Genomic DNA, 26,439 nt, shown 5'->3' with positions numbered 1-26,439 from the left:
CCAAAGAAAGCCAAGAAGAAGGAGGCGGTGAGCTCCAACCTGTTCGCCATGTTTGAGCAGTCCCAGATCCAGGAGTTTAAAGAGGTGGGTGGGAGAGGGTGGAACCCAAGAATTAATGCGGTCAATGATGTTCACAGGCCACAACGTGCAAGCCCTGTAATTCACGAGTGTACCAATCCAGGTCTTAAAAAGGTGTTTGCACTGGAACCCTCCCGGTGCTCTTAAAACATCCAGCAACTTTATTACCTGAAGACAAAGTTTAGGGAGTTCTGCAGAGGCTAAACAAACACCCATGTATGTAGTAGGATTCCGCCTGATTTAGATGAATGACATCACCACCACCTCCTTATTTTCTACACACCTATACAGACCTCTCTTCTCACTTGCAGGCTTTCACCATCATGGACCAGAACAGAGATGGTTTCATCGACAAAAATGACTTGAGAGACACCTTTGCCGCTTTGGGTGGGTGCACCTCTCTGTGTGAATTGTGTTCTGCTGGGGCCCGTGCCAGTCTGTGTGAAGCCAGGCTTTGTGTCTCTCAGGCCGCATTAATGTGAGCAATGACGAGCTGGAGGACATGCTGAAAGAAGCCCCGAGTGCTATAAACTTCACCGTGTTCCTCACCATGTTTGGGGAGAAACTCAAAGGTGAGTTGCCTTCAGTGTCAATATGCCATTGCCAGAGTTCCCTGAAGATCCATAAACCACTTTTAGAAACAGTATTAACAGAATCTTTAAAGAGATGATAGAATTTATTTTTTTTTTCTCCCCAGTGTCCATCTCATTTTTCCAGGCTTGGGCCATATTTTTCACTTTCCTCAATGAACAAAACCCTGAGACATATTTACTCCTCAAATGTATGTGACAAAGCAACTGCTTTCGTGACATTCTAGAGGTCGAAGGGTTTTATGCATTAAAGATCGTGCTACTGGCAAAGTACCACCTTTTTACCACTAGCAAGAGTCAGGACAAACAGGTCTTTAAGAGGCACCGATGCAGCGGTCAGCCAAGATACTCCAGCCAACCCCCTGCTGACTGGGGAACAATGACAGTAATGTTCCACTGCTGTATGGTTGCCAGTCACAACTGGCTAATGGAAGAACTTAGTCTTTGAGTTCTTTCATCATCCATGTTGCAGCATGAAGTGTGCAGTTTAAGTGCTGTCGGTCAATTTGCAGCCCGAGTTGTGAAGTTCCTGTAGCTGATGGCATTCATATTGCAAAACCCGTCTTTCTCTTTTCAGGCACAGATCCAGAGGAGACCCTTCTGAATGCCTTTAAGATCTTTGACCCTGAGGGGAAAGGGTATCTCAAGGGAGATGAGTAAGTACATAGATTGCAAGTTGCACAGGGTGGCTTGTATTTATCATCAGGACCTATGACAGCCAAATTTCTGATCTCTGGGTAGCTCATATTGCTTATTGCCAGAGTAAATTTCCAGTATGGCCAAGCTTAGGCCAACAAAACTTTTTGCATTGTCTTACATCGCTGTGGTTCTTATGTCTGAGAGCAGGAGATCCATAGAACTGGAACATAGCTTGAGTCCAAATATGGTAATTGTGTAACAACACTAATCTTTTTTTTTTTTTGTGAGATTGCGCGGAATGTCCGTTATTGCTTAACATAAAAACACAGCAGAACATTTCATGAAAAGAAAATAGTCAAGATTTATGTGTAATAAAGAGTTCAGCATAGCATTCTGACAGGGATCATGGTAGTGTAGTGGGTGCTGAACATTGCAGTTACACTGTGTATTAGGTGTTGTGCTCCCTGATTTAAAAAAAAATAAAAAAGTCTTTCTGCTTGGTCAACAGATCCCATCTAAAGCTTGGTATTCTTATGTGATGTTCCCAGGAAAAACAAGCCAATTCATTATCTTACCATAGTAGTCAGCCATCATAGTGACAGGTGAAAAGACATATGGCAGCCGCACGTGCTAAATGTGGAACTCAGGTGTGCTATATAGCAGGTAAATAATTAATCTTGAACATATCCTTGACCTCCACCTTGTTTCATTCCAGAATCAAGTACCACCTCATGTCTCAAGCGGACAAGTTTTCTGAAGCAGAGGTAAGCCATATCCCTTAAGTTTCACAAATGCCAAGGATCAAACTTTTGGACATATTAGCTGCATCAAAGAAGGGTTCTTTCCTCTCTCGGTACGATCGGTCGGCCTTATTTCACAGGATACTTTCAACTGTAGAAACCCCAGTGCTGAGGTGCCCGCAGTGAGTCACAGGAAACCTGTGGTACACAGTGAGAAGCACATAAAGGATCAGACACTCTAACCAAACGGCCAAGGGATCTATCAGTTCTAGGTCTTAGCAGATGCAATGTGCACAGACAATGAGCTCATATACCATTTTGTTTACCGTGGCACATCTCTCTCTCTCTCTCTCTCGTCATCCATTAGTAGTTGACATCCCAAAATATAATCACATATCATGAGAACAAATGGCATACAGTGTCTTTGTGGAGATTCTCTTCATTTTCAGTGAAGACTAACAGTTTTAGTATTATTTTTGAACTGTTTCTCTGTGTTGGTTTGAAAGAGACAATGACTGGAAGTGCAGGGGAGAATCACTGCCGTTGGTCAATGACATTGTTTTTTTTTGCTACTGCTGGTGGCGTCCCCTGGCTGCTGACACTAATGGGCGCTGACTGTGCCTCCCACAGGTGAACGAGATGTTCACAAACTTCCCCCTTGATGTCGCTGGCAACCTGGACTACAAGAACTTGTGCTATGTCATTACTCATGGAGAAGAGAAGGACTAGGAGAAGAAGAGTCATCCTTCCTGTTGTGTATATAACCTCAGCCTGCACTCCATATTTTCTCTGCAAACGCCACCTTTCTACTACCTTAACAAAAACCCACTGTGACGCTTTGGTGTGTTTTCTGAGACTGTGGTGTGGAAAGCACATTAACATGTTGTGACTGGTTTAGAACTTGATGAATCTAGTATGCTAGACCACTTTGCCACAACCCCCAATGAATAAAATGCTGTAGAAAGAGACATTACAATGCCAGTAAAAAGAAATAAAGGGAAGATATTACTTGTTGATGCTGTAAACACAGCTGCTGAAGCAAGAAACTCGACATCTGCTGTAGAGTTGAACATACACCATCCAGTACGGGCCCACACACACACACAATCCACACAAACACACACAGAGGTATTTCTGCGAGACCCAATTAAATTTGAAACGGCTGTCGGGGTTGGGTTTTCCTGTCTGTCACGCACACAGTATGAGGGACTACGGCAATAGGGTCAAAAGGGAAATCGCTGTTTACTACATGTCATGGCAGCTGTCCAGACAAAAAAAATGATGCTATGCTCTGCAGGTACAGCCCTGGCCGCAAGCCTGACCATGGCAGCTGGGTGGGCAAGGTGTGTGCTGGCTGACAACTGAGCTGGTCTATGATGCAGCTGGAAGAGATTGAATGCAGAAGCCCTTTTAATGGTGTACTGGAAGGAGAGGCAGCAGGACTCTCTCATGAACAGGCCTCACACAGAGAAGCAGGCTGCACACGGCTAGGACACGTCACATCATGGCAGATAAACCAACACACAGAGCGCACGGGGGTGGCTTGGAGTGTACTAGGTAGAGCGTCTACCTTTGGACCCAAAGGTCCAAATCCCACCTCCAGCTGTAGTACCCTTGAGCACGATACTTACCCTGAAGTGCTCCAGTAAAATTACGCAGCTGTATAAATGGGTAAATAGTTGTAATAGCTTAACATTTTAAGTTGCTTTGGAGAAAAGCATCAACTACATGAAAAGGTGATGTAAATGAATAACACATTATGCTAATTCATTATTATTGTAACACACTGTACATTAGAAACAAATGAAACACAAAAAACGAGAGAAATTTATAGCCCAATGAGTTCATTTCTGGGTCCAAGAGCATAAAACAAATTTTAAATGTATAAATTTTATGTGATTATTGTAGACACATACCACCTGACTGCTTGTAGCTGAAAAAATAAAATCTCCATTTTTGCAGTTTAATGGAGGATGAGTTCCAGAATATTACATCTAGCATTAGATATGCTTTTTATTGAGGCAGAAGGAATACTGATGAACATGATAAACATTTATAGCAAGTTTCTGTGAAAATCAAGTAAACCAGCTTTCTTAGAAGCCAGCAAGCACATAGTGACAGCAATATGCTATGAATTCCTTCACTGAACATCACCTTTAGAAAGTCATGCAGCGTTTTTGGCTTATACGCCTTGCAAAGAACAATACACCATTTATATATAAAGAAGGAGGAAGAAACTGGGGACGAAGCTGGTATCGCAATATACTGTATAATTACTGGTATCACAATCTATAATTATTCTTGGCTATAGCTGGAATAATCCAGTCCAGAGAAAACATACAGATATCATAATGCATCAAAGGCATCATGTCACTGTTAATAATTTGAAAATACAAAAGAGCTGGCGACTTTCTTTGCAAAGTTCATTCCATGTGTGTCCGTGGCTCTGCAAAGCACTGCCAGAACACAAAATGACAAAATTTTATTTATTTCACCAGGCCTGTTGTGATCAGCCAGCTACTTTCGTTTAGCCTCTGGATTTAAGTGACAGAAATGGAAACAGGAAGGAGTGTTCCAGCAATGTTACGGTGTGATCACAGGGCTCAAGAAAACACACTAAAGGAAATACGCTGAGCACAATGTGACAAACTACTTTCAATGATAATGAGGAATTTATGTGAAAATGCACCTACAGTAATTTTTTTATCCAAAAAAGGCTTTGGCTTTTTTAGACTTTTTTTAAATTCAAATACATTCTAACTCCATGAAGTCTTAAGAAAATTTAAAATGTTCATTATACTCTTGCAGTCTTGACAAATCTTGAGTAAAAATGCTATATGAAAATGAATTGAACTGAACTAACAAATGTTTCCAAGAGCAACAAGCACAGTATGTTATGAATAACTAGTTACTAGAAAAATTTGCACAAATAACAGAAAGCATAGAAGTGTAAAAAATGTACACCCGAAAATACCATCAGATGATATCCGCAAAAAGGTACCAATATTGCAGAGGGAAAAATTCCCTTGTAGAGACCAAATGTCACCTGACTAGAAAATCACTCATGGACTGGAGGGCAGGCAGACCTGGTCTCTCCTGCTTCCCTTCGGCCTATAAGAGCTAGAATGTGTTCTTCAGTGCCTAGTGCATGCCTGCCTCACGGCTCTGAAAAGTACACCACCGGCTTGCACAATGCTCTAGTTCTGACTCTTTCTCTCTCTGCCCTTTGAACCCCATCGGCTTCCCCCTAACAGAGGGGAGGAGAAGCTGATAGGCTCCGCCCTTCTGGTCTTCACAGCGGCCAGTGGCACAGGGTCGATGAGGGCATCTAACCCAGAGCCAGGCTCCACTGGGTTTTCTGAATAGAAACATTGTGTAGTCAGTGACAGAGGTAAAGTAGTATATTAGCCTTACCTATTCGGGCCATTTATAGTCTTTTCAGACACATAGCAATACAGACAGAACTGAAAACTCAGAAATTAACAGAAAGCTGAGAGGTGAAATTTTTGTTGTGATGCTGCAGCTCTCACCATGGATGCCCATCATGTGTTCCAGAATGAGGACCCTCTCAGCCAGGATCTTCAGTGCCTCCCTCAACTGTTGGACAGCATCACTCTACAGAGAGAACCACACCATCACCTTAACCCACTCAGGGATATTACACTGACCAGTTACAAGTGCCTTCTGTTGCAAGACAAAGTGGTGTAATTTTAAACCAATCTGAACTGACATCAGAATGTGGGAGACACACATAACTAAAGGCTTAAAAGGAACAGCATTAGTTTGCCTCACCTCTGACTGGCTCTCTCCCGGGTCACCTTTGGGCCCTGGAGCCCCCTGCAAAGACAAACACAAACACGCATTTTCTAATACTGTGACGTTTGTTGTTAGGCAGAAGAGATGATGAAGAGCATGTGTCTGCAGGGAAGTCAGATGGTCATGGCCACATGCAAAGGACAGGTTCTCACAGGGTGGCCTTGCTCTCCTGTTAATCCAGGGGGACCCTAAATAGAGAACAAAATCCAGACTTTCATTTAACACTCAAATATCTAAAGGTTACTAAACCTTCTGTTAATGCTCAAAGAAACTTAAGATTAAACCCAGGCCTCCTATCTATTTGTCATGTTTGAGAAAAAACTCAAAAAAAGCTCACCGTTTCACCTCGGTCTCCTTTAGGTCCTGGAGGCCCAGGTATGCCTGAATACCCTCCTTCTGCCTGCAACACACAGTCAAACACCTTATAGGCAAAGTACCTTAAAGCCAAGAGTCATAAATACAATCTCCAATCACCACATGCAGCAGAATGAGAATGTGTGCCACATTCATTCAGCGTACACAGGACAAGATATTATATCCCATGTGCACTTAACAACGGCTGTATACGAGGACATATTCCAACTGACTTCACCATGAAGCCACAGAGGAAGGCATCCGGTATTGCCATCATACTGTACATCTCAATGAGTCAAGAGGAAGCAGCTTAATCTCCTCCCCCAAACAACCATATCAACCACAGGGAGTTAACATGGGTATTTCATTGTGTTTGTCAAGTGGGCATCGCCTTTCGTCGATGTTTTGTTGAATTAGGCCCACAACACCTCAGGAAGGTTCAACAGTGGAGTCTGGCATCCCAGACCCACTCCCTTCCACCCACAACAAACTCAGCAACTCCACAAACTCAACCACTCCAAGTAAACAATACCACTATATTAAATCAAACAACTATAGTGACCACAAATGTTAATTTTTTTTATGCTATCGTGCTGTATTCAACAGTTCAAATCAAAGGCCAATCACACACTGAGACATCTATATTTTAAGATTAAAAATGTCTAACTTTGAAATTGGCAGTCCAAAATATTTCTATGCTGCTCTGCGAATCAGTTTCAAAGTGTGAATAGCTTAGTCTTCACAAGTCCTCAAGTGCTCAGTTTTCCGTGTGAACGGTTTGCATTGAAACAGTGAGCCTCCCAAGTCCCACATCTCAGATATTGGTGGAAATGTTAATTACTTAATACTGGAGTGTCTGGGGTCTGTGAAGGCATTACCAGCAGCTGGTGCAGGATTTCATTGTCACAAACCTGGTAAAACCCTGACTCGGTTCACAGTAAAATGTATGAACCATGTTGATTAATTTTTCTAAAAAAAAAAAAAAAAAACAACTTTTATTAGGTCAAAAAACAGATCTCTAAGCCTGAGCATGAATTTGAAAGGAGTTGAAGAGTCTGTATCATTCAGATATTCTGCCAGTATTTGACTGGTTGGTTGTGTGGAGAGACAGCTAATTTTCACACAGAAATGCTGGATGGATGGAAATCTTACATTCCTTTCTGTTAGTCCCAGTAGTTTGAATAGTTACTCAACTGAGTTTTGCTTATGTCATTAATTAAGGAATTTTTAAAAATAATCTTTAACAAAATGTCCCGAACTTGATTCAACACACATTCGACATATCCAAATGACTAGGAAAATTGTAGTTGGCCTGGGAGCTAAACAAAGCCAGGATAGTCATAAGCTTGCTGCCTCACACACTAACACACTGTCAACAGACCACATGGGGTCTTGCATTGTTCATGACTGCACTCACATCTCTCCCAGGAATGCCCGGAATCCCTGGCACTCCAGCTGGTCCTGGGGAGCCTGTGGAATTGGGAGTAATAAGAAGAAACTACTTCAGGCCCATTCCCATGACACAAAGACTCTGAGAGATTATGTTTCAGCTAATTTACATTAAAAGGCAGTTGAGGTGCTAAAAGCACACACACACACACACACACACACACACACACACACACATTTTCAGAACCGCTTGTCCCATACGGGGTCACGGGGAACCGGAGCCTACCCGGCAACACAGGGCGTAAGGCTGGAGAGAGGGAGGGGACACACCCAGGACGGGACGCCAGTCCGTCGCAAGGCACCCCCAGCGGGACTTGAACCCCAGACCCACCGGAGAGCAGGACTGCGGTCCAACCCACTGCGCCACCGCGCCCCTCCTAAAAGCAATGTCTTAAAAATAATGATGGCCCAGTAAACCACGCAGACTCACTCAACAAGTGAGTCTCAGTTCTCCTACTCTGCTCACCTGGGGGCCCGCGGGGTCCAGGTGGCCCTGGAGGCCCAAGTTCCATAAAAGGCTGGAGTCCTTCACCTTTTTTCAAACAGAAATCAAAGCAGTGATGGAAAACATTGACAGGAAAGTGTCCACAGTTCCAGAAATACAAACAGCCAAATTCGAGCACAATTCTGAAATTAGACAATATTTTGCTTGTGATGCTTGATTTAAAACTCCTGTGTAAAGAAAAAAAAAAAAAGTCAAAGAAACTGATGCACTTAGTTGGCTTCCACCTTCTCATCTGCATCTTTGTCTTTTGTGTTATTCAGCATTCAGCTGTACAGCTCAGATTACCCAAAAATTAAAGTGACCATGCTCAAAAAAGTGAACTTCTTAGATCCTCTGATACTTAAAAGGAATAATAAAATGATAAAATAAGAAAAACTGAACACCATGTCAAGGCTCAGACATTTCAAACAATATGATGCCAATATGACAAAAAAGTTCTCTCTGAAGTTACGATGCAGTAACACCTGTTCACTTTCTTACAGGGTGTATGAGTAACCCTGGCCTAATGAAGTCACTCAAGAGACTAAGTAAATGCCTATCAATACATTCTTGTGGAATCAACTGGTCTTAAGATGAGAAACTGACAGACTGCTCCTATAAATGAGACACAAGCAGACAATCTGGGACTCACGGCCAGATAGAGAAGGGGACAAGGCTGCCTTTCCAACTGTTTTCCGTAAGTGCACCGAACCTGGGCCCACAGCACTGCGAGGGACTCGGCTGTCACTGTGTGTATTTGCTAGGGTAGAGAGCTCGACCTGGTGAGGACCCCCCCCCCCCCCACCAACCGTAATGAACTTAACCCGCAGATAACCTATCTACATGCATTAATGATAAAGAAGCTTCTGGGAGTAAATCCCTCAGAAACCCATTTCTGGTTCTCTGGCCATCTGTCTGAAGTACCCTAACAGCATAAAGGTTTGATCTGAGAGGTTCTCCATCTCCATTTTATCTTTTTTACTGAGAAGGCTTTTGGCTTGAGGGGTAATACTTGCTTTCCAAAACCAGACTGCAGCGCTGACAGGTTACAAATTGGTCCTGATTTACAGCAGACCGAGAGCAGCTCAAGACATGGCTCTGAAGACAGCAACCCCCAAATTAAACACAGCTTGTTACCAGGGTAGGCAGAGTAGGTGTTTGCTGCTCTCTAGTGATGGAAAATGGGATCAGTAGGGAGTCTGGCAGGCAAAGTTCAAAATGTTGCCTCGACTGGCAAAATAATCACAGAAAAATTATCTTTCCACAAGACCAGCTATGTTGACATGCATGTCAGCAATATGGAAAACAATACACCTGTAAATTTACTTTTGCTAGCTAACATGCCATGAAGCCAAAGTTGACTCTTGATGATGGTTTTTTTATGGCAGGGGAGGTAACCGATGTGGTTTACCATTGCCTCCTTTCTCGTGTGTCTTTGAGAGAACATCCTTGTGAACACTGTGAGAAGATGCAAGCTCAACAAAGACAGAGCTGAATTAGAACCCAGATCCCAACTACCAGCACAAGAGCTGTGCCATGTCCCATTGTACCATCAGGCAGCCCATTTACTTTTGCTACATTATTCAAAATATGAATTCTTCCAATTTTTTGTTCCTTGTTATGTGTGAAGCTTAGGCCAAGTGACTGATACAAAAGTTGAAGATATTCCAGGGCAGAATTATACATAGAAGATTTGGATCTCTTTGACTCAGATAAAGAATGTACATCTATTTAATTAAAACTCAATAATACTGTAGAAAAATGTCAGTCTTGAATATTTTCTTAAAAGTGTAGCCAAAGGCTGCACAAAAAGCTTAAGCAAAAATACTAGAAAAACATCTATAATTGACAATGACTCTGTTTTAGCCAAGACGACAACAGAACATCATACTCCAATCCAGCAGCAGGATTTAAAACAAGCAAGTTATTTTTGGCGCTGGTCTATAATGCACGATCAGAATGGCAGAGCCATGTATCAGTCTGGAAAAACATAGGACTGGCTTTAGATCTGCAGCGCCACATGGGTTGTGCTTCATGAAGCCAGCAAGAGAAACCAGCACTGAAGAAGGTGGTGGTGTCAAGCACAACTGCAACTTCCATGCTTCCACAGAAAGTCAACAATTGCTCCCTGATGAGGACAATACTATACCACTGGTGACATCGCTCGGCAAGTTGTGCACATGGAGCTCATGGCGATCACCCACCCAGCGGCAATATATCACCCCTCAGTGAGAGGACTGTAGTAGGTCCTGGGAGTCCAGGGGGTCCTGGAGGTCCTGGTTGCCCAATCTCCCCAGGAAAACCCATTTCTCCCTTGGGCCCTGTGGGAACAAAGGAACCAGTTAGAATTTTCATCCCTCAGTTTCCCAAAAGTGCAACACTTAGCACATTAATGAAATACATATTATGAACCACAACAAAAAGTTGAAGTATGACAGGCTTCTGTTCTTGAAGCCCTCAATCAGTTATCCTATACTGCAATCCTTCCCTTCACTGTACATCCAAATTCTCAAACTGTATGCATAAGTGTTTCATTGTGGTCCATCATGGTACATTTAGGAACACAGTTTTATAACTGGGTTGATTTCAAGGTACAATAGATCTGCCAGAGAAGTTCACCCGGTGATCCCTTGCTCCCAGGATATCCCACTGGTCCCACTTGTCCTTTGGGTCCTGGTGGACCTGGTGGACCAGGGATGCCCGGTGGTCCGACTGGTCCTGGAGGGCCCCTTGCTCCTGAAGAACATTGAATGAAGATTCTGGTGGCATTTTATGCAAGATTTAGGGAAAACCTGATAGGATTATTTTGTTGTTTGTCACCTGGCAGCCCAAGGGTTGGGGGTTCGAAAGGGGTGGGGTTTGGCGTGTCCACCTCGTTGTCTGTGGACCCCTCTGGCAGGCTGCTTCCAGATAGAGATGGAAGTCTGGCGTTTTCCAGAAGAGCAACCTAGAAGGAAACATAAAGAAGACCACAAGGGCTTTCATCATGGAACTCTGTGCACACATACTGATTTATAGTGTAAACCATTTAAGAATGTAATAAGAACTTGTGTGAGACCCCCAGTAACACTGTGCAAACAGTCCACAAGACTTAGACTTGTATATTCCAAAATCTGACGTACATCAGCATGAACATGACGTGACTCTTTCATGCATGGCAGCCAGATATGGGAAGCTGAGGGTAGCATGGGTTGGCTGGGGGTCTCTACTCAGACCCTCAGGCAGCTCTGTGCTGCCTCTACTGGATTGGAGGGATGGTTGCACTTGCCTTGGACTCGATGAACCTGAGTCTGTCAATCATTTCAGTGTAGCTTGTGCAGTTCATACACTCTGAAAGGAAGAACAGAGATAGAGAGATAGATGTCATGCTGGAAGCATTCTGCACAGTAGCTCTATGTCAGGCTTCACACCACAGTGGTAAGAGAGGCCATTCCCAGGACCGAAGCCTGAATACAGATGCTAAAGAGAGCTACACTTTCCCATTCCTTTGCTTGCAGCCCACCCACAATAACATGCCACTGAGAGATTTAGTGCAATCAGACACTTTGTGGCGACTCTGGATGGGTGTCAGAGCCAAGACTCCACAAAGATGCAGAGAGAGAGAGATCCCAGTCTGGTGGAGTCCTCCTCACCCAGGCATCCTGGATCCCAGGCACAAGCTCTGTGCCATGGTGTCAGAGGATGGACAGATGGCAGCCTTCCCCGGTACTTCTGTGAGTGCCTGCTTGTTTTCCGTCTGTCTGCCCCCGGCAGCTCCTGCTGTGCACCCAGACACTAAGAACACACACTCACCCCACCGCAGACATCCCCAAACACCAGCACACCATCCCAAGCTAGCAGTGCCACATGCCAGGGTATCATGACAGAACTGTCCTACTAAGAAGGCTGGTGCATGCTTCCATCCACTCTCTAAAGGATCAGCTCTACTTTGATCATCTTCATGACGATCTCCAATGTTTCTAATTAAAAAGGCTGACTCAGGATAAGTGGGGCCACTGGCAGGATGCAGTGTCACAGCTCAACATCTGCTGAGTGGGAAAAGGGATGGAGGTCTGTTTGACATTGCAGACCGGAGCAGGAGACACCAAACGCATGCTCAATGGCTGTTATGATTAGGATATCTTTTTGAAGTAATGACATGCTTGTTGTCAACCAGCAACTGGCTGAAACATTCCTCTCAGTGTACAGCTGTGTCCACACTGTCATAGACTGCACTGGTTCCTTAACATGAGTGCACTGAAACTTCAACACATGATCCACTCAAATTGTTCCACATTCACATCTACATGCTTGGAGCAATTAAACCTGCCTCTTCCCTCAAAAGTGGACTAGAGATAAGCACCAAGTTTCCTGTTCAGTGGATTTGTAGTACAAGTGGCAGCCCCCTCCCTTCTACTCCTAACCACATCCTGATGGAAAAGTAGTATTCTGTGCTAGCCATGGAAGCTGGTAATGTGCCCCTCTGGACCTAGCCAACACCAGTGTCATTTAGGGTCATCAGTCCACCAACAAGGCATCCTTAGCCTCTGCATTGGTCAGTCCGTGCAGTCTCCACAATGATAGGTTTGTACCACATCTGAAGGTAATGAAGAGACTCAGAGTAAAACAACAGAAATCGGTGGAGACGTGACTTCCGTCTCTGAGGGACTCTAATTATATGAAGAATAAAATAAAACCTTTTGATAATTCCCCACAGACACGTCATCCTTATGTAATCTACTGTGGTGCTCAAGGTGATCTTAAGAATGGCTAAAACTCATCTGTAAACCATGGAAATCTATTTTTTAAAAGTAACAGGGAATCAGTTAGACCTTTCAGGACCATGGCGGAAGTAAACAATGGCACCTAGCCAGCATTGGTTTTTGGCTCTGAGCAGCATGTTAAATAACAGGCTAATTGAGAAAATTGATGGCATGCTCACTTATACAGCTGCTACCCATCAAAGTGTTTTTGGGAAACGCTAATAGGCTGTTTAGGGTTGATTAGGTCTGGCGAGAACTGGCAGAGTGAGCTTTGTAGCCAGAGACCTTAACCTATACCCCAGGAGAAGTTCAGTCTCCAGTCGGACCATTTGATCCATCTCCAAGTGTATCACAAGACGCTCAGCCGGCTTACTCTTAGAGCAGCTCAGAAACGCGTACAGATCACCTCACATCTAATCAATTGTTTGTAGCATCAAAAGTTTACGGTGTCCAGCTTTACCAAGGGCAGCTGTCAAAGTAACTGATTAATACTTGAATATCTTTTGACACCACTGCTTCTCTAGTTTCATTTGTATTGGTGTCTGCCTTGCACAAAAATATAATGTGTAACTTTAACTTAGAGCTGCATGAATTTAAACCATGTATGCAGCACAACGTAAGGAAACACATAGGGTTGGGTGACACAAAGGATGCCCCAGTGACTGTACAATCTTGTAAGAGCTGCCTCTATGGATTCGGATGCAGTGAGAGCCAACCTCCTAAAGTCGGTGTTTACACCATGATTTTCCCCAAGCTGTTGGCACAGAGATTCGGAGCTTGTGATATGAGGGACCAGGGGAATAAGAATTTCTCTGAAGATAATAAGGCTCTCGTATGAATAAACATGTTGGACAAGCTCAATTTTCCTACCCTCACTCTGGGTACAAATACAATTTTATGATTTGCCTTCCATATCTGAAGAATAATGGGGATTTTAATAGCTGAGTCTTTGGCTGAGGTACGCATTTGAGAAGCATTTGAGTCAATTATTAGAAAATGCAGTCTACACAACCCACTGAGAAACATACTATCTGGCAACTGCTTCCATATGAGTCCAGCCTGTCCTGAAGGCAACAAAGACACTGGATGACCTTTATAAGAGAAAGTGAATTCTGTGAATGGTATATTTTATGGAGCTCTGCTTGAAAATGCTGACCAATGTATTGGCTGAATTAAACTTTGATTTAGAAAGACAAAGCTCTTCAAATTACTTACACAGAGGATACAAGTAATGTGTCACAGCACAAGTACATGGTTCACTGATGTGCACACTATGCAGTTCTCCATTCCTGTCACTATCTCACTGTCGTGTACACTCTGTCCATCACGCACACACATGCAAACATGTGGGAATAGCCATCCTTATCAAAATAATGCAACACTCCCTATCGCAAATGGCTGCATACAGCCTGAGTTCCACAGGAAACTGTGCCCTGTAGGAAATACAAATAGCCAAATATAAACCCGAGTGAGGACTTGCCCCTCCAGAGACAGTGGTTAAGATAGTGTTGTTTGTTGGGGCAGATTGGGATTGCTTTGTTTTCTTCTAAAACACACATTGCATTCTTCAGGCAGATGATCTGACAGGGGATGATGATGATGAAGAATCATGCTGTTATCCAGATTGTATAATACAACTCTTCATTACCTTCCCTTTAATTCTCTACTTGCCTCCTCCTGGACCCTCTTTCCACACATATATACAGCCCACCCTGTCTAGGTGGGGCTGAAAGTGGGTAATTGGCCTTGTTCAGAATAATTAACAGAGTGGCTGTTTCCTAGACTTCTGCTGTACACTAATGTAGAAGCTTTCCCTCCATGCCACCCTCACCAAAGGACATTGGAGGATCAACCCTGTACTGACAGAAACCAAATGCATAAGACTAGAAATCCATCATGTGTCTTGTGAAATTTATTTCTTGCCAGCTGAATTATTACTGCCACAACCTTCCTTAAGCCAACTCTGAAAAAGTTTTAACAGGCCTTTTATGAAAAGGACAAGTCCTCTTCTCAAAAGTAAAAACAGCGTCTTCCACAAATTGTCAGCTATGTCGGTCTTACCCAACTCTATAAAGAAAACAAGATTATAAAGAAGCAAAAGGGAAAACAAAGGGAATGCATACAACAGTAACAAAACGTACTAATCATACATCCCAAGGAGCAGCAGTTTCTTTCCAAACCAGAGTTGAGGCAGTATTAAAACACAGGCCACAGTGCCGTCTATGGTTAATTGTACCGTTGGGTCGGAAGGCAAGGAATGGCTAAAGTGGAGCCAGCCAAGACCACCCTTAATGGCACATTCCTTCCACAGGTGACAGTCCTGGAGCTAATAATGGTCTGTCTCCGCAGAAAAACGCAGATCAGGAATCTGAAAAACAATTACTCCAAAACATAGCAGACAGTGGTGCTGGGGCGTAACAGGGAAAGCAAATTATTGTGCACATAGAGGCAACATTTGCTATTAGCGAGAAATGCCTTCATTGAAATATGGCTCTATATAGTCCCAAATGCAGTTAAAAATGAGAACTAATTTCCTGCTAATATGAAGATTATCCAGCAGTCTATAGATATAAATTGTACTGTGCATCACATGTAATAATTTTTAAATGCCTGTCAAAATAATTGAAGGCTGCATGTTCTTGGTGGCCTGAACGCAGATACTTCACATAATATTGTGCAACATGATATTTTAGAATTATAAACTGCTTAGAAAATGCCCCCGATATTAGAACAGAGATATGGTGCGCGACCGTCTGGGAGCTATCCGAGGTCTGGAATATCAGCTGTCTGTTGTGGCACTGCGCTATTTGCCAGCTGTCTCTAGACCCTGCATCACGTTTCATGCAGTTGCTCAGGGAAAAGTGCCGAAACGACAGCAATGTCTCCTCGAGCAGTATTATTTAACATTTATAATGTGGAATGATTAAACAGTTGGCTTATGGAAACCTCAGAGATCAGCTGGCACTCAGAAGGGGTACACTTGATTTAGTGCTCATGACAGCTAGTCAGCGGAAAACAGGATATTCCAGTCTTCACAAGAGCACTACCTTCAGGCACAGCCCTTGGAAACAGAAGATTGGTACTCGTATTTATGCAGACAGGTTATGACTAGCACGTCTCAATTGGCTGGACACGAGGCTGTTTTCCCAAGATATACCAGGTGTTCTTCGGTATGTGTGTCCAGGTCTTAAAACAGATGTGCAATCAAAATGGGACTATTTGATACAACAGCCCACTTCCCAAATCAAGCTGTGATTTTCACAGAAAATGGAAGTGAAGATGTGTCTACGTGCCATCCCTCTCCATCCTCTGTGTCTACGGAGCAGGGATAGACGGCTCCTGGGCTGGCCGGCCTTTGACCTCTAGCTTCAGCTCGTGTTGCCACCTTTGGAGATCTCTCACTCCATCTCCACCATGAAGGGCAAGCATAGAGACATGTACATTTCCTGATGAGAACCTGCACAAGTGGCAGTCATGTGGCCACTAACATATGCCCTCGGAAAATGGGAATTTCACCCAGCTGTCTCCATCAGCTGTACCCAGGTCTTCCCCGCTCACTGTTCCCTCCAGCTGTCCCATCAAGTGTTCCCCTCAGCTGTCCCTGCTCTCTTCCACTAAAGTAAGGCTGTGGGTGCATATCTGATGCCAACCTTTTTGCGGGATGTCAGAAAACCATTTTTGCCAAAATCATGACTCTTGGCAAGACCATATAATGCCACTTGAATTTAAAATTCCCACATGTAAATTCTTTTAAAAATTATTCTAACTTTTTGTATGATTTGTTAACCTCAAACCAGCAAAATGATGCCCAGCGCCCCTCTTTTGTCCACTAACACTACCGTAATACTTCAGTTAAAATTCATACAAAAAAAAAAAGACATTTCTACAAATCGATATAAAGCAGAAGCTATTGAAAACAGCAGCTCCACACAATTAAGTTTTTTTTTTTCCTCCAGAAGGACTGTATTGTGTTCTCTAATGCCATTGGAACGCTACAATTTCACATGAAATCATTGTCCAAACTCTGAGCTGGACTGACGCGCACACATGTGCCTCATTCTGGATGACGTATAGGTTTGGCGAAGGGTTCAGAATGAGGGGGTGGAAGGCAGAATACCAGAGCACTGGTCACATTAATTGTCATATTAATATTTGACATGCAATCTCATTAATATTCACATTGTCCATGGCTTCTGTGATCCCAGGAAAGACTTGACCTGGAGGTTCTTACATGACTCATCTTCCATTACCTATAGTTTCTCATTTTTCACAGCTTACTCAGCATTCTGCCTAATAATGCCAAAGCTCTGTGCCTTGTCCCTCAAATGCACAAAGTGGAGTTGCTCATTCTCACTGCAAGCTCCAAAGTTTTAGATCAATATCTGACCTCTTCAAAGGACACCATCATTCCCAACCTGCAGTCTATGTCAGCTGTGGTCGGCATTTTTCTTTCACCAAGCACAAGCAGGATAATGACACACAGGACCTTTTTAGAATGCAATAAGCTCCTCTGCCTTCATGTGGAGCTCAGAGCTCAACTGTGACATCATTTATTAGAGAGAACTAGGAAAATCCTAACCAATGACCTACATGTACCAGTTCTTAAACTGATTTCAGCTAATTACTCACTATGGATTGCTTTTCTGAGGGTTTGTTTTCTTATTTAAAAAACCATGGCAGAACCAGAAAGTTTGCCAGCATGTTTAACAAGAAAGGCTTTGTTAATGAACATAAGCTACACTGCACCATTAATTAAGGTTCAGACGCTGTTAAAAATAGAGAAAATGTGAGTAAAAAGAAAACAATGGCCAGACATGCCAAATACAACAGTAGGGAAAAACAAAAAGTTACAGTGGAAAGCAGAGCGGAAAATCCCCAGAGCCCTTGAACATCACTAAATAATGGTGACTAACAAACAATTCAGCACATGGACAGACCTCCTAGTGAGCTGACCCTTGACCCAGTATGGTCACACCTCAATTAATGTAAAAATGTCTATATTAGAGCACCACCGGCATTCAGATTCATGTGATGCAGGATAGATTTGTCAGATTGCTGTACTCAGCAGGCTGTAAATGTCACAGCTTGCATTTTGTCTGATGTTGGAGAAAGTGAGCACTGTAGGGGTCTTACAACTTCAGGGTCTCTTGGTGAGCAGTACTGGGATGGGGTACTGTAACTGCATCCATCTACACACCCTCCCATGCACAGATGCCCTGGGGCTTCTGGGAAGTGGCACGCCCACTGTAATACAGGGGCAGATGGAGGGATTTAGCATACTTGCTAACACAGACGCATGGGGGATCCCCGGCCCCAGCCCAGACAAAACATTGCGCATCTCTCCGAGGCTGAGCTGGGAAACCAGAGATGGGGAGATGCTGAAGTCTTACAGTGGAGCCTGAGAACATCTGTGAGGTCAGTATGACTGATAGGACCATGACCATGTTCCTCAATGATCTCTCTAAGTCCTGCACTCATTCCTTTCTCACAGCGCTAGAAGAGCATATCCGAGACCACGTCAAAGAGAACTTTCAACTCCTGATCTATTCCAGATTCTGAAGTCCCCCAGATTCTCAAGTGCCCCTCTGGCAAAGAAACACAGATATTTGCATATTCCACAACTGTTCCCAGCTGCAATTCATGAATAGACCTTTAAAGATTTTAGGCTCAAGGAGGTGAAGCTTTTGGTGATTTTTGTGTTCAGGTTAAAGAGAAATCTGTTTACCTTTTCCATTGTGGAGATCTATCAACTCAAAGGAATCCATGAACTCCCCAGTGATGTGTGACAAAATGCTTCAGTTAGCTACTCGAGTGTCTCAGTTGGTCTTACATAATGGTAGCAGCACCAGGCAACCAAAGTCTGAAGAACAGGATTCAGTGCAGTTAAAGATTCCTTGTTACAAAAATAAGGGATAAATAAAACACCCTTTTTACGTTGCAAATGCAGAAAAAATAATTGATTCATTATGTGTCCAGAATAAAATGCACTGTCAACTTAAAAAGAGAATATTTCTTTACATTAGAACCAAAAAAACTGGCATTCATAAGCTCACAGTAAAGTGTGGACTGTCTTGAGAATCGCACGGACTGCTGCCGCAGGACAAAGAGCTATGACATTGCTGGATGGAAGCCAAACACAGCCTTTAAACATGGATTTACCCAGTGGATTTCTAATGGGAGCATCATCTACAGCATACTCTAATGTGACTTCCCTGACCCTTTCATCGTTAAATACCTTCTCCATGATTAACTACCGAACACGAGAGCCAGCAGCATCATATTCCAGGCTAAGTAACGGTTAGATCTCTGCTAATCAGATACCGTTTAAATCATTCAGGCAGGTGGAGACGGTGGGAAGAGAGGATATGTGCATTGGGGCAGAGGTAAATGTCATCAGGGAGGAATGGGATGTGCTTGTCACCCAGTTGTGTAGCACAAAGTGGTCCTTATTTTGCCACAGTCCCCAGGCTGGCGTATATCAGGGGATGCCTCTGGTAGCTATCGCCTTTACTCTTGCCACTGTGTTAGGTACCATGGAGAGGAGAGGGGAGAGGTGAAGAGGCAAAAGGGTGAAGGGAAGAGAGGCAAAGGCACAAGGCAGAGGAGGAAGGTGGAGCCACTCTTCATCTGGAACCCATCAGGACTCCTGGTCCAGGGAGGAAGGCCCCCCCTTTCCACCCCATATACAAATGCACTCAAATACACACCTTTTGTCTACGCCTGCATAACCACATATTCAAACCCTAAACACGCAGACACACTGTACCACTACATTTATGTACAAACATGCACACGTCCTGAAAAACAAAGGCTGCATGTAGAGTAGCACACACACATGTTCGACTCTGAATTTTCTGGTCTCTGACATTGCTTTTTTGGCCCCATAATTACGCAGTCTGATGTGAATCGGAGCGAGCGAGGCTCATGCCACTGCCTGCCCATGGGCCCCTCCTCCAGCACACAGCAGGCCACTCCTGGGAAAAGCACTAGTGCTGGGTGCTGGTCACATTCATTAGCAGGGCACTGGTTCCCAGAGGCCTGTGTGGGGTGGCGGAGGAGAACAGCTGGGTGTCTGCGTTTCTTGAGTTGTGCACTACAGACGTGAGTGTTTGGGGACTGCCCTCCCTCCCCAGAAGGTGAGATGAGAGAAAATGCAGAGAACATGACCAGTGGGCCAAGACTCCAATCATTCAAGAGCAGTACAGCGCTGTCACAGTTGGGACTGGTGGGAACAACTCTCCGTTGCAAGCAGACAGAAACGGGGTGCCAAATCCAAGCTAGAAGTCTAGACAAGCAGTAATGCATCCAGCAGTTCCACCCCCAGCAGTGACATCCTGGGTCTCATGTTTCCAGAACAGCCCTGGTTCGTGACAATCCTGGTAGAAGACGCATCATACTGCCAGCAGCTGAACACGCAGCTGTTATTTTGGGGGAGCTGCACAAGGGGAGGGCATCAGATGTTCCAAGATTCTGGATGCGGAGGGGGGTCACCATCCCACCCTCTTCATGGTCAGAGAACAAAGGATGTGGAGTTTATTGTGGTTTTCATACGCTCATTCCAGACAACTCAGAAATGCATTCCAGCCAGAGAGCAGTTAAAAGTTTTCACCACACCACTGGGTTGGAAAAACAGAAGGATCCGCTCGGGGTGTGTCCATACCATACTGCCCCTTTGCTAAACTCCTTCAGTCCAAAACATCAAACCAACTGGTAAGTACAAGATTTAAACTACATTCCCATCTTTTTTTTTTTTTTAGCAAAGATGCAGAGCAACTTACAGCAGAGCATCACAGCATTAACACAACACTATATCTTCCCCTCACGCAATTCATAGTAATACTGCGGTGCTCTGGGGAAATACACAAGAAAAATCTGTTTTGCCTCATCCTACCACAAAAACACATCTCAATATACTGTACCTCTGAGATACTTTCAGAAGGATGAGGACTTGATGAACCAGTAGCAACTGTAAACATCTGGACACATTTTATCATGTATTAAATTACCTACAGTTCTCTCACCAACATTCTCTGACCATGAATGTCTGGAATTAAAATGGTTTTTTGTTAAGGTGTACATGATCTCCTAGGCAAACTCATGATGTGCTTCACTGAAACAGTGAACTCCCTATGAAGATGCTTAACAAGGGTTTTAACTGTTACCCAGTCAAGGGTCTAAACCGCAGACTGCGATCCACAAAAATGTGCTCATCGCAAGTAGCAGACACTTTTTGTCCAAAGCAACTTACAAGGGATACTATGTAGTGTTACTAGCCCACACACCTTATTCACCAAGGTGACTACATTGCTAAATACACTACTTACAAGGGGTTACTCATCTATGCATTAGTGAAACACACTCACACGCTAAAGGGGAACCTGAACAGCATGTCTTTGGACTGTGGGAGGAAACCAGAGCACCTGGAGGAAACCCACACAGACACAAGGAGAACATGCACACTCCACACAGACTGAGAGGGGATCAAATCCACATTCTCTCACACCACCCAGGTACTGTGAGACAGCAGCGCTACTCGCTGTGCCACCCTCTAGCCTAAAAAGGTTACAAGACACCCAGATTCCCAGATATTGAAGAGCCACATGTCTACGCTCTCATATAATGGTTTACACGTACCATATCTGCTGTCTCTACGAGCCATTAAAACCACGGTTGATCAAAATACATGCTGGGCAGTGAGTGTGGCGTTTCTTGGACCAAATGGGCCACCGTACTCAAGGGCCCTGGACCTTGCATTTAGTTCACTGGCAGAATAACCAGAGGATGAGCACCAAGGTGGCTCATTTGAAAGACACCATACGCTGGGCTCCCCGAGTTCCCTTGAGCCGACATGCCTGCTGATGAGTGCTGGTGAAGGGGGGCTCCTCTCGTTCTCACATCATCCAATTTCTCACTCAGAGGCATGAAAGTGAGGGTCACGTGGAAGAGAAACAGGAGGATGTGAAAGAGGAGGAGGATGGTTGAAAAGGAAGATGGAGGACTGGAGGAGGATATTAGATAGACAGTTGAAGAAGAGAAATGGGCCAGCGTGTGTGCCGAGTACCAGAGTGCATGACCTCCATTTCCTCTGGGCCAAAAACAAGGTCTAGTCTGTGTGTCTGTTCACTGTTTCAGCCCGAGGAAGCGCAGACATGTGTTACCACATAGAGGTGTTCCTGTCCACCGTGTGTGCGTGTGTGTGTGTGTGTCTGCATGCGAATGAAGGACATTGGTGGGACATTACAGAGAGCAGCAGGAGGACATAAAACAGTAGCCCTACGAGCTCGCTCTCTGTCCCAAGGCTCGCTACTGGACAACTCTCTAAAGTGCCTAAAAAAACAGGAATGCTTTCATAACCAACAAGAATAAATTGTCCCAAAAAAAATAAAAAATAAAAATCCAGCATCTAACACTGCTCTGAAAAAACAGGCAGGAATGAGGATGTGGGAAAGGAGCAAGTGAAGAAGGCGGTGACGGTTAATGTTCTCAGCTAACAGACCCCGACACATTCATGAGGTTCCCCTGTCACATGGCCACATGTCACACACATGTAGATGTCGTCGCACTTACCCTCGTGACAGTCCTCTCCTAGGAAACCAGGGCAGCAACGCCACTCCAGCGCCGTCACCTGGCGGTACGCCACCCTGTACGTGGGCCGAACCAGGGTCCTGTAACTGATGCACACACGTGTAAGTGAACATCCAACAGTCCTGGTCACACTGAATCCCACTGGGAAACACTCTCTCGTTCTGTCTTTCACACTTTTCTGGTCACAAAAAACTCTTTTACCTCAGTCTTTATCCTGCTCCTTCATCAGATGTCCGTTTGACCTTTAAACATATCACTTGTCACGGGCACATAAAGAAACTAACTATGTAATGTACATGTTTATGTCACCCTGGGAAACAGCCTCTGATTTTTGTCACCTACATATTTTGGTTCGTACTTCAAATTGTTACTGGTGGCCAAAGCAAAGAGTTAGAGCAGCAATGTAAGACAAACACTCGTCTCATTTCTACATGTGCTGCCAAAGCAATAAAAGGTACGAATACGGCAATGTTCAATCATTTCTACCTCCAGGGACACACATCTGGATTCTTTATGTTACAAAAGTCAATCAAACTCATGTGTGTTTTTAAAAACTGACGTGGTGCTGCAGTAATATACCTGGACTAAGCCCACAAACATGTGCAGCTAGTAGCATAGTGGTGAGCGCTGCTGCATTTGAACTGAAAGGTTGCAGGGTCGAATCCCACCTCTACCTGTAGTACCCTTGAGCTACGTACTAACCTTAAACAGCATAAGTAAATTTTAGGTAGCTTTATGTTACAAGCTGCTTTGGAGGAGAGCGTGAGCTAAATGAATAAATGTAAGTGAAAATTACGGTAAATATCGCATTGAGATCTTCAACACAAGGCAGTTTGCCTGGTCATCAGTGATGTTGGACTAGGGGCAGTAACAGCTTTGATGTGACCCTTGTGGGTGTAGCCTTCATATTATTTCCATACAAGACACTGTGCCATTCCAGCGACAGGCTGCAGCGGGTCCCCAAACCACGCTGCATTCCGGCACTTCCCTCCCATCCGCGTGTTTATGCTCATAATTCGCGGTCGACACTTCAGCGTTGCTCTAAAGACGAGATCACAATGTGGTCTTCAAACATATTTGTCCCCTGAGTTTGTCGACATTTTACAAGCACTCAATTCCAATGTTCTTACAGATTCCGTGGATGCGCGGACGACGACGTCATTAGAAGGTGCCAAGAAGACTAGCCCTTAATCCCTCCTGTTTGTTTAGTGATTCAACAAAAATCTCACCCGTTCCTACAGTTTCCTCACTGCAAAGTCAGAAAACCAATAAGTAGTTTATCCCATGAGGTGAAAAGGGATGTAGAGCCCATCATTGTCTTTGCCACCTGAGCACTTTCATCCAAAGTGTTGTGCACTGATCACCTTTTTTTTTTTTTAAACTCTATACATTGCTGGGTATCATTGAAACAACTCCAGATAAGTTCAACGCTCCAGACTGTAACAACTGATCGCCTCTTACCAGGGTGCCCTCCTTAACCTCAATGCTATGCACCGTACTGCCCTGACACTCTAAATCAAGCCTCGAACCTTGAGGTTAACAAGCCAGCTCCTAACCAACAAGGCCAGGGAGAGGAACCGGGTGGAGAGACGGGGATCGTCGGGGTTGCGATTCAACGTACCTGATGACGTTGGAACATGGACCGGGCCAGCGACAGCTCTGGAACATCCTCTGTACCAGAGATGTGGTCCCATTGTGCACCTGGCAGGAGACGGTCTTGGACACCGTGTACTGACACCAGTTCCTAAAAGAGGCATGGGAGCTGCTGGCGACACATGACCGCGACACGTTAAACGTTCGCACAGCGGTTAGTAAGAAACGAGATCAGTGTCACGCAAATGACTGAGCGCGGATGGGACCCCAAGAGCTGCCGTGGTGCCAGAGCTCAGGGTCCGCGGCTCCGGCTACACTAACGTGCTCGTCGAGTACAGAAGCCCTTCGCAATGTGCCTGTGAAGTGCAGCTTTTACTAATCCAGTGATTAGGAAAAATATGAAATAGTAGGAAACGGTAATAACATGAAAGGGGCACCTGAGGGAGCGGCTAGAGCCACCCAGCTGTTGCACCCAAACTAAGGTCGCAGGTTTGAATCCCACCTCGAGCAAAGTTTCAAAGTACTTACCCTGAATTACTGCAGTGAAATTACCCAGCTAAATGAAATGGGTAAATGACAGTAGGTAGCTTAACTTTGTAAGTCTCTCTGGAGAAAAGCATGAGCTAAAATTGTAAAGGTTCAATGCCATTGACAAATGAATGGCTGTTCGGACGCACTGAGCGCTGAACTAACGGGAATCTGAAGGAAGGAAGATGAGGGACACGAGTTGTACAGAAGGACAGTTTGGTGCTCAGCACTTCACACGTTCATGTACTTGTACTTTGTACGTGTCGTCCGAGGCTCCTTAAAAGCACTTGGACACATTTAATTAAGTGGAATCGCACGGAAAATCGGCGTCGGGTTTGTCCTTCTCGTCGCCTGAGGCAGCGCTACATCTCGTGCCGACGCGACGGAAGCTCGTCTCCCGGACTCAGTTCCCGTCAGAAACTCCTTCTCGAAGCTCGAGTGGCACCGGTGAGTAAAACAAACACTTGTAGCGACGGGCGACTGGCGCCGCGGCCGAGTCACACTGACACTCAGCGCAGCGCAGCGCGACACACACACACACACACACACACACACACAGACACCGCAACCAGCAGCCGAGGGTCTCCGGTTACCTGTAGCGCGCGCTCGCTCTGCCCGGGTCGCCCGGCGGGGTCGCGGCGCTCTGCTCCGCGTTCACGTGCCGCAGCGCGGGAAACTTGTACTTGAAGCCGGTCCCACGCGACGCCCGCAGCGACAGCGCGCAGATGCACAGAACGGGCAGCAGGGAGGCGGTGTTCATGACTGAGGCCGCCGGCAGGTCTAGGACCAGGACCAGAACCAGGAGGACCCCCCGCGAACTGCAGACCGCGGCGCCGCCGGGAAAGGAGAGGAGAGAGGAGGAAAGGTGACCGTGACCGCGGAGACCCTGCGATTCAGTTACATCGAGCCGAAGCGACTCCTGCTTCACAGTCGCATCTTCTTCTTCTCCACTCCCCGTTCGTGACACACGCCTCCCCCGCCGCGAGCTCCGAGTGGGCTGTCCTGCTGCGCGTGGAAATGTCCCACGGTGCGAGATCCCCGGGAAAGCACACGTCACACCTCCCGCGTACCGCTACTCACCGCGAGCCCGGCGGCTCCGAATTAACCCCTGCGATGCAGGAGCCCACAGCGCCGTGACTCCCCGGCTTGTGATCCTTGTGTGTGTCGATGACGCGCAATCAATGTGTTTCATTCACAGAACTTAGAAAGTACTGGGCGACACGCTGCTGCCCCAAGTGAGGACTAACAAAGCGACCGACACAAAACGAGTAGCACTTTGGACAAGGACACCTTTACACGAGGCAGAGGAGACAACTGTTTATACCACAGCAGTAACTGAGTAAGAAGCACCGTTTTACCCGCTCGTTACAACACAGTCTCCGCTGGTGGTGCTGCTTTTGAACACTAGAGGGCAGCATTTCACAGCGTAAGGAGCAGTGCGGTTGAACGCGGTAACGACGGGCGGATGCTCCACGGGGGGGGGGGGAGAGTGGGGAAGAAGAAAAAAAAAAAAAAAAAAAAAAAAAAACACGTTACACACGGATATCCAGCCCAAGTCTTACATTTACAACCGACTGACAGTGTTAAGGTACTTAAAAGTTATGTACCACCTATCCAGCTGGGGCCCTTTCACTGGAGCAATTTAGGGTAAGTACCTTGCTCGAGGCTGCTACAGCTGGAGGTGGGAATCGAACCTATGACCTTTGGGTTCTTACCCTAACCCTACACTACCAGCTGACCCATCTTTAACTAGTTTTTGTTTCACTAACTGCTTTAGAATTACAGTCTGCATCTAAGTGTCTTTTTCTGTTAATGTAATACTCATATTTTGAGAATGTATG

The 26,439-nt window shown here is 45.0% G+C and overlaps 2 protein-coding genes across 7 annotated transcripts; one reads left to right on the top strand and one right to left on the bottom strand.

Annotated features, from left to right (window-relative positions):
* myl10 (myosin, light chain 10, regulatory) lies at window positions 1-2,974 on the top strand. The gene is made up of 6 exons (XM_018732464.1): window positions 1-84; window positions 390-465; window positions 546-650; window positions 1,246-1,324; window positions 2,023-2,071; window positions 2,678-2,974. The coding sequence occupies exons 1-6, from the start codon at window positions 49-51 to the stop codon at window positions 2,774-2,776; spliced, it is 444 nt and encodes a 147-aa protein (XP_018587980.1). The 5' UTR covers window positions 1-48; the 3' UTR covers window positions 2,777-2,974.
* LOC108922390 (collagen alpha-1(XXVI) chain-like) lies at window positions 1,607-25,736 on the bottom strand. Of its 6 annotated transcripts, none has more exons than XM_029255834.1 (14): window positions 25,192-25,736; window positions 24,099-24,242; window positions 22,460-22,563; window positions 11,419-11,480; window positions 10,971-11,097; window positions 10,770-10,886; window positions 10,355-10,471; window positions 8,133-8,198; window positions 7,635-7,687; window positions 6,201-6,263; window positions 6,016-6,051; window positions 5,840-5,884; window positions 5,578-5,662; window positions 1,607-2,245 (listed from the first exon to the last, which is right to left on the bottom strand). In XM_029255834.1, the coding sequence occupies exons 1-14, from the start codon at window positions 25,356-25,358 to the stop codon at window positions 2,235-2,237; spliced, it is 1,197 nt and encodes a 398-aa protein (XP_029111667.1). In that variant the 5' UTR covers window positions 25,359-25,736; the 3' UTR covers window positions 1,607-2,234. The 6 variants fall into 6 exon arrangements, with proteins under 6 accessions (XP_029111667.1, XP_029111664.1, XP_029111662.1 ...); XM_029255831.1 differs by lacking the exon at window positions 1,607-2,245 and adding an exon at window positions 4,938-5,405 and having other exon boundaries at window positions 22,460-22,557; window positions 25,192-25,734; XM_029255829.1 differs by lacking the exon at window positions 1,607-2,245 and adding an exon at window positions 4,938-5,405 and having other exon boundaries at window positions 25,192-25,733.
* Between the last annotated feature and the right edge of the window lie 703 nt (window positions 25,737-26,439).

Source organism: Scleropages formosus, chromosome 10 (genome assembly GCF_900964775.1).
Source record: "Scleropages formosus chromosome 10, fSclFor1.1, whole genome shotgun sequence".
In the NCBI taxonomy this organism is placed as follows: Eukaryota; Metazoa; Chordata; class Actinopteri; order Osteoglossiformes; family Osteoglossidae; genus Scleropages; species Scleropages formosus.
The sequence above is the reverse complement of the archived record's forward strand: the minus strand, read 5'-3'. Positions and strand labels throughout refer to the sequence as shown.